General features: G+C 31.6%; 1 protein-coding gene across 1 annotated transcript; it reads right to left on the reverse strand.

Annotated features, from left to right (window-relative positions):
• Positions 1-2,996: 2,996 nt before the first annotated feature.
• Positions 2,997-4,886, reverse strand: LOC141712960 (alkane hydroxylase MAH1-like). The gene has a single exon (XM_074516105.1). The coding sequence runs from the start codon at positions 4,796-4,798 to the stop codon at positions 3,251-3,253; it is 1,548 nt and encodes a 515-aa protein (XP_074372206.1). The 5' UTR covers positions 4,799-4,886; the 3' UTR covers positions 2,997-3,250.
• Between the last annotated feature and the right edge of the window lie 3,402 nt (positions 4,887-8,288).

Here is an 8,288-nt window from a genome sequence, read left to right on the forward strand (position 1 = left end):
AAGTTTTATTTAACTTGAATTTTGTTTCACAATTTTATTCCGCATTTTATTCGACGAAACGGTATTGTTTGCATTCAACCCCCCCTTCTACAAACAAATTGGGACCTAACACGCACCAAGATAAATACTTGTAAAAGGTGTAAAGGCTTCTCCGCCTACTAAAGGAGCGAGTTTATTATAAGGGAAAATCCCGAGTCCGGGAGAGGAGCTCAGGAACTGGAGTAGGGGTGAGCGAATCTATTAGAGGTTGCGCCATCGCGAACCAGGATAAAATCACCGTGTGGTATTTTCTTTCCTTGCACTTTATCTTCCGCACATATAAACTGCATAACCACTCGATAAAGTTTTAAAAATGGATAAAATATTTTTAAAACGCCACAACAATTTTTAAATTGGTAATTAAGCTATTCAACCCCCCTTCTAGCTTAAAATAGCCCTCATACGGGACCTTACAAAGTTTTAGCAACCATATCACTGTAGATTCAAGTGGATGAAAGATCGATTATAAAATCAATTCGAAGTTCGGGATTCATAGAGAATAAATTAAGCGGTGCACGGTAAATATATAATGTACTATTTTACCGTTGATGTTTTGATCTTTAAATGATGATTGGTTTGATTTGACTGATGATTCACTGATGAAAAACGAGTATTCTTGCAATGATACTTGATGAACTGATGATGATGCTTCCTTTTTGAAAGTAAGCTAAACCAATTGTTTAGCTGGGCGGGATCCCAAATTGATGAATTGATGAACCTATCGTGCCTATATACTCTGTTTTAATCTTGTGAGAACTATTTTGATGAACTCTTGATGATTGTGATAAGCTTTTGACGTCTCTTGTTTAAAGTTGTTTTATTTTAGTTGATAATTTGAAACTCTGATTTCTAGATAAAACTTAGTTGAAATTTACGATATATGCTTATTGAGCTTTATAAGCTCACTCCATTATGTCACTAACTCTCACATGAAAGAGTTTCGGAGAAGGATGTTTAGGAAAAGATAAAAATGTGATGAATTAAGGTTTTAGTGGATGGCTGGAAGCATATAGTATGAATAAAGTTGGTGTAATAGACTTATGTTTGTACACGGTTAGGGTCTTTTGATGTATCTTAAAATTTTGTTATAGACTGAAAATGTTGTACGAATTTTATATTATTAATTAAGTTTATGGTTATGTAAGCATATATCGAATTTGTAGTTAGTTTGACATCCCTAGGTCAGGTTTCTGAGGTCATCCCGGGGTCGGGGGCGCCACATATGTAAAATTAAAAATAATTTGTGCGTGTTTTAGGCTATTATATACTCGTTAAACTACTATATTGTTAAACTACTAAACATAGTTTACTTATCCTACAAAACTACGACCACAATTTATGCTATTATTAAAAAATAAATTAATAGTGTTATATATTCGCTAAACTACTAAATTATTAAACTAACAGACTTTACTTATCCTACTAAACTACAACAACGAGTTATCCTATAATTTTAATTATGAATTTATAATTATTATATATTTATATAATTATTTTAAATTATAATCTGACGGAATAAATAAAAAATTTAAATATTATGGGGAACCCGTGAATCGCACGGGATTTAAGCTAGTGAATTTAATAACCGGAATGGGGTATATTTTGATTTCAATGGTTATCCCTTATTTTAATTATTAAAAATAAAAATAAATATTGTTATATACATGTTAAATTATTAAATTGCTAAACTACTAGATATAGTCTTCTTATCCCGCTAAACTACGATCAAAATTTATCCTACTAAACAACGACTACAACTTCTTCATAATTCTTTCATTATTTTTATTATAAATTTATAATTATTATATATTTATATAAAATTATTAAAATTATTATGTAATTGAATAAAAAAATATTAAAACTACTTGAATATTAATGAACCCGTGCAATTTAAGCTAGTACATTTAACACTAAAATTGTATAATTTTCTTCCTCCTCTATTTTATTGAAGGACATAAATGGACACTTTAGCAATGAAATGAAATTTTTTAAATTAAAATACAATTATTTTGTTAATGGAATTTGCATTGCAAATATATTTTCGAACAATTATGACACAATAGTGCTAAATAGATTTGTTTTGATGGAAATTGAAATTAAACTTTTGATGAATTTGTTATGAGAAGTGTTTTAGATGATATTGTCACAAAATGAGAAAAGAACAGTGAATTTGTGGAAATACATTTCTTATTTTTAATGTATTTTGATAGTTTATTTTATTTGTCAAATTATGTGTCTTTTTTAAAATTTCTATTAAAATAAAATAAAGGCCTAATTTTACCATAGTTTACAGGCCCCAATTGTTTTTGTTTTGATTTTTATAAAAGAAAATAAAGGCCCTAATTCAAACTGACGTTTACTTTCCTAGATTTTCTAAAAGCGTGGATTTGAGAGATGAAATAATTGATTCTTCGTGTGAGAGTACTTTTTTTAGACCCTTGCATACTGGTTGGCATCTTTTTCTCCCACTTGTGTATTTTATCTCCATATTTGTCATTTGCGTTGCCCCATGGATATCCAATTCCTCATAGCACCGCTAAATAAACTAAGGGTTTGTCGAGTGCCCATCTGTGCAAAGTAAAATTTTTGATGTATTTAATTGGTGTGATTATTATAAATGCAGAGGTCAGTCATTATAAAAAAAGCTAAATTTATAGAATTTTGTATTTAATATATATGAGCACATCACAGAAAAATCACATGAAAATCGATAAACTAAATTAAAAGATCCAGTACAGGAGTTTTAATTTCGATTTGTAATAAGAGGAATGTTAAATCCAAAGCTTTTTTTTTTATTTCCAGAGCAAATATGCTGTGAAAATACAGTATTATTCTCCCCTTTAAAATTTTCAGGAGTTATTGATGTACATTCGGGACAGTTTAGTCTTTTCATAACTTATTTGCTCTTATTTGCTCTGTATATTAAAAATAAGCTCTGGATTTTACATTTTCCGGAATTTAAGTTTTAAATTCATATATTTGATCTTCGATATAAATTATGCAATAGAACTCTTACAATGGGAGACACACCACCAGAAAAACTGAATTAATATTTAGTTACATAGGAGGGCACATAGCATGTGCTTTGTAGAAAACTTTATTTGATTCGCGGAAGTATCATGCGACTTAGATCATGACATTTGATCCATTTTATTCCTGTCTTCAACTGATAACATTACTAACAACATGCATAACTGATTCTTGAAATGCACTAAGGAATTCTTTTGGATACCATGGCTTTCAAACCATACTTCATTTGCAGGATGATAGAATCACTTGGGACTACCTGATGACCCTTAACAACTTCGATTTTGTAATTATGTATAATACTTATTGCAATGATTTTCATTTGCGTAAACGCCATTTCCTTACCTAAACAAGTTCTTGGCCCTGCATTAAACGCAGGAAACTTGTATGAAGGTTCATGTTTGATCCCACCTCTATCAGTTATCCATCTCTCTGGCTTGAACTCTAAGCAATCCTTTCCCCAAATGTTCTCCATTCTTCCCATGGAGTAAAACGATAGCACAATTTTCGAGTCTTTGTCTATCGGATGACCACTTGGAAGAATGTCCGGTTGAATTGGAGCCTTGTGCTCCAAAGCAACTGGAGGGAAGAGCCTTAAAGCCTCGCACAAAGCTCCGTGCAGATAAACCAGGTTACCCAAGTCTTCCCTGTGGTTTAAATGCTTCCAAATTTCTCCTTCTTTTGTTTGCAACTTTGATTCAATCTCTTCCTGAATCTTGTATTCGACTGCAGGGTTTTCGGCGAGGAGCCAAAAAAACCAAGAAAGAGCTGTGCTAGTGGTATCTCTCCCTGCAATCATTAAATTCAACAAAGTGTCCCTTAAAAATACTTCAGGATTTCCAGTCTTTGCTTTGTATGCTTCCATATAGGCTGTAAGCAGATCTAGTTTATCGCTCTCTTCCTCTGGTGTAGACGTCTCTCCAGAATCTCCAATTTGTATTTGCTGGCGCTTTGTTGAGATACATTTGTATATGAAACCATCAAAAGCTTCTCGAGCTTTACTTAAACTTTTTTCTTTACCAAATCCAACCACACGTTGCAGCATCAAAATACTTTCAGGCAAAAAATGTCTGTATAGAAGCGCCTCCTCAGCTTCTGTGAAAGCCTTCTCGCATGGAATGTAAGGTAGCTCAAGAGAGAGGCTTTGTGGATCTTGGTCCAAAAGCAGAGAACAAATGTTATCAAAAGTAAGCCTCTGAAATATCTCCTGCAAATCCACCTCAATTCCACCTCTGGAGACATAATCTAGAACCGGGATCAGCCCTTGCTTCACTTTGTTTTTCGTTGACTCTAGTAACACCTTATAGAACTCTACATTATTGAAGAGAGACATTGTAGTTCTGCGATGAAGTTCCCAAAGATGAGCATCAGCATTAAAAATCCCATCTCCAAGAACATCAAAAATCTTGCGGAAATCAGGGCCTTTTGGATAATTAGTAAAGTTCTTGCTCAAGATATAGTGGATGTTAGCAGGCTCAGAAGTGATAAGCAAGTCCAAGTCGGAAAAGACAGGACCTTTGAACTGGAAAGTGCCGTGGCACTCTTTCAGAATGTCTGTAATAAATTCATGTATTCGATGAGCATTCTTGAGAAGGCCCGGTGTCATGCGAACCACGGGCCAATCGGTTGGCAGAGAGCTTCTGCAACTGCCTCCGATCCAAAATTTGAGAAAGATTAACAATGTAAAGAGAAAGAGGAAAAAGAGTTGAATGATAATATAATTAGCCATCATGAATTGAGATAATGTTTAGCCTCCCGGACTTGGCATTTCATAACACCTATATTTATAAAGGAGTTGGCTCCCTTTCTCCTCTACTTGTGTAATCTTTCTATTTATGTACCAAATCAAATCTTTTTAAATTATTACTGGTATTTAAAACGGTATAAAAACTGAAATATCTCTACCTTAAGTAGTTGGGAGATTCTGTCTAAAATTAATGAAATTCTTAATGTGTACTCAACATAAAATAGATTAATCATCGTGCTTGTTCGTTTTGGATTAATCAGTTTAGCAAACCTAATGTCTCCTTTGATACATGGAGGACCATAGGCTTCAAATAATAGGACAATGTCTCCCCTTTTATCCATATGCAAACTCATCTCTTACTGGACCACGGATATGGGGGTTCTGCATGTCAATTTTATTTTATTACTATCAATAATTGAACTTTCATTAATTTGGGCCCGGTTTACAAATTTTATAAGTTTTCAAAAATAATAAAGAGAAACACACGTAAACTTGAATATAGAAAGAAGTAATAACTTATTATTTACTGAATCGGCATAATTAATTTTTAATTATATATTCTTATGCTTATTTTCTTAATTATATAAATTATTTACACAGAATTGTTGATTGTAAGTTCATGACAAAATGGATCTGTATACGAAAAATCAAACTGAAGTTCATGAAAACAAGATCTGAACTGAGATTCGATAATCATTTGAAACCCAATTAAAACCGATCCGAAAATTATCCGATTAGAAAATTTAACCGAAAAAGATCTAAAATACTAGATCCGATTATAATTAGGAACCGATCAAAACCAAAAAATATATTATCCGAACCGAATATGACCCGAAATAAGCAAAATTTATACTTAAAATAATTTTATATTTATGATAACATAATTATTTAATCATAATTTTTTATAAAAGTACATAGTATTATATTAAAAATACTTCTTTTGATAAAAAAACAATATTTTTTTAGTTTCATATGTTGAAAAAATGAATAATTTATTATCTAAATTATCTGAATCGAATTTAATCTGAACCCGATTTTGTCTGATCTTAATCTGAATTTTATTCGATTTTAATCCGAGTTAGAATCGACTCGAATCATATCCGAATATTCTCCACATATATCACCATTCGAAGGTGTACCCAATCTCAAATTAATCTGATTCAGAACCGATTCAATAATCCGATTTGTCAGATCTAATTGTAAGTTCACATATCAAGTATCTCAACGTGAACTTTTAATAATAAGGATAAATGTGTTAGAATATATATATATTTATATTTATTATTATATTATATATATTAGGGTATTTTCGGTATTTAGCTTATATTATTTTTCTATATAAGTCCGGGCATGTATTATAAATTATGTGTTGATTGTAATAATGTTTTACGTTCGTATTATATCTCTAAAGTTAACATGGTATCAGAGCTTAGTTTTGAGTGATCGTGGAAGTTTACTTGAATCATTAAATAGATAGAGTTAGGTTACAACAACAAAAGTTTCTTAAAAATTCGCTGAAAATTTTCTGCACAGATCAGCCTACTTGTTTTTACGATTCTCGGAGTTTCAACTGTTGGATCATCCTGAAATTTTAACCACGACTTCTTTGCATCGGTATCTAAATTTTGAATGGTGGAGATCGTATTTGGAGCTCCAGAAATCAATTTTTTGATGGTTATAATAGGTTATTGTTTACTTTTAATTTATTCTTTTCATCGTTGTTGATCTTGTAATTTGGGTTATTTGATTAATTGGATTTTATAGTACTCGATTATTAGGATGTTACAATTGTATTAATTGATTTATCTGCTTGAGATTTGATATTATTTTTGGATTTGCAATCGGAATTGAAATTGGTTTCAATCTACTTTCAGATTCGATTTTGGATTGGAATTGGTTATTTGAGTTTGGATTTGATTTCGGGTTTAGTTTTTTGATTGAATTTGGATACAGTTTAAATTTGGTGAATTGGTTATGTTAGGTCACACAACACTGTAGAATGGGGTTGAATACAGTGTTACTACAATCAAATCAATTTTGAACACAAGTAACTGTAAACAGATATATTCAATAAAATAAACTCTGTTACAATGGAACTGTTCTCTTTCAGTGATGAACAAATATCACTAAGAGCTGCTAGGTTACAATGTATAATCTTCTCGATAATGATAACATATATATTGTAAACCCAAAGTCTGTGTTTATATAGTACACAGTTACAAGATAACTTCTAATTGATATGGAATATAATTATGTCTCCTAAAATATATCAATCAGATATCTTCTACAAGTCTTCCAGTCTTCTAACTCTTTCCATCCATATCTTCTTTTGTTTAAGTCACGATCTTCTACTGTAAATCAGCTTCCTTCCTTAACTATAAGTCCTCCCGCACTTAAGTTCTGATATGAACTTAAGTTTTGATATTAAATTCTGACTTCCAGTAAGTCCTGATATGTCCTGTTTGTTAAGATCTGAAAACTAAACATGAAACATATTAGACATGACATCTCAAATATATCTACAATCTCCCCCAACTTGTAAATTATGCAAAATATACAAGTTAATAGATTTGATGATGTCAAAAATATTTAAGTACAAATACAATAAGAGTTTAATTAGATAACTAACTACAACTTACAGTCCTTGTAACTTTTACCAATCTCACTGAGTCAATCTGAATCCATGATGATTCTTGACAAAGCTTGATATCAGCTTTTCTTATTTAATCCTCATGACATGAGAGAGTGTAGTCTTGACTTGCTTCATCTCTTTATTCTGACTTCCAATCTGATAGATTGCAGTCCTTAAAGCAGAAATATGGTTTCTTTATAAACCATCATTCAATCTTATTACCATAGGATGAGAAGAATCTTCATTGTAGCATAGACATTTCCCTTTCATAATTACTTCAAGCTTAGCAGAATTTTTCTTCATTAGAATTTCACTTCCATCATTTTCAACAATACTAGGAATGAATTATGTAACTCTTGAACCAGAAATTCTAGCTTTATCTCTGATGATCTTCAATATGAAGTTTGATCATCTTCTGGTAATATCATACTTTACCCCTAAAAGCTAATGAAAGAATTGAAGTTCTTTCAATGATTTGTTTAACACATCTGATTCTAACATCTGATATGTCCTTCCATCTTCAAGAAATAGAATCAGATTTTCCTTGACATTGTGCTTGTCATGAGCATCCAGTACCACTTGAATAGAGATAACCTTATCAAGATATTTCTGTGTAACATCTTCAAGCGGCCTGTCAGTCAATAAAAATGGAACTCTAGTAGCAACTTCAACTTCTGTCTTAATCTTAGCTTCATCAGAACCTAGTCCAGCCCTGTCTCTTGGTTCTCTAGCATTTAACCCAATAGTCATGAAAGTAGACAGCAATTGGCTTTTCTTTGGATCTGATGGTTTGACATTTTTCCACAAAAGTTTATTTTTATCAGCTACTTCCATTTTATCTAA

Source organism: Apium graveolens, chromosome 3 (assembly GCF_009905375.1).
Source record: "Apium graveolens cultivar Ventura chromosome 3, ASM990537v1, whole genome shotgun sequence".
Taxonomy (NCBI): Eukaryota; Viridiplantae; Streptophyta; class Magnoliopsida; order Apiales; family Apiaceae; genus Apium; species Apium graveolens.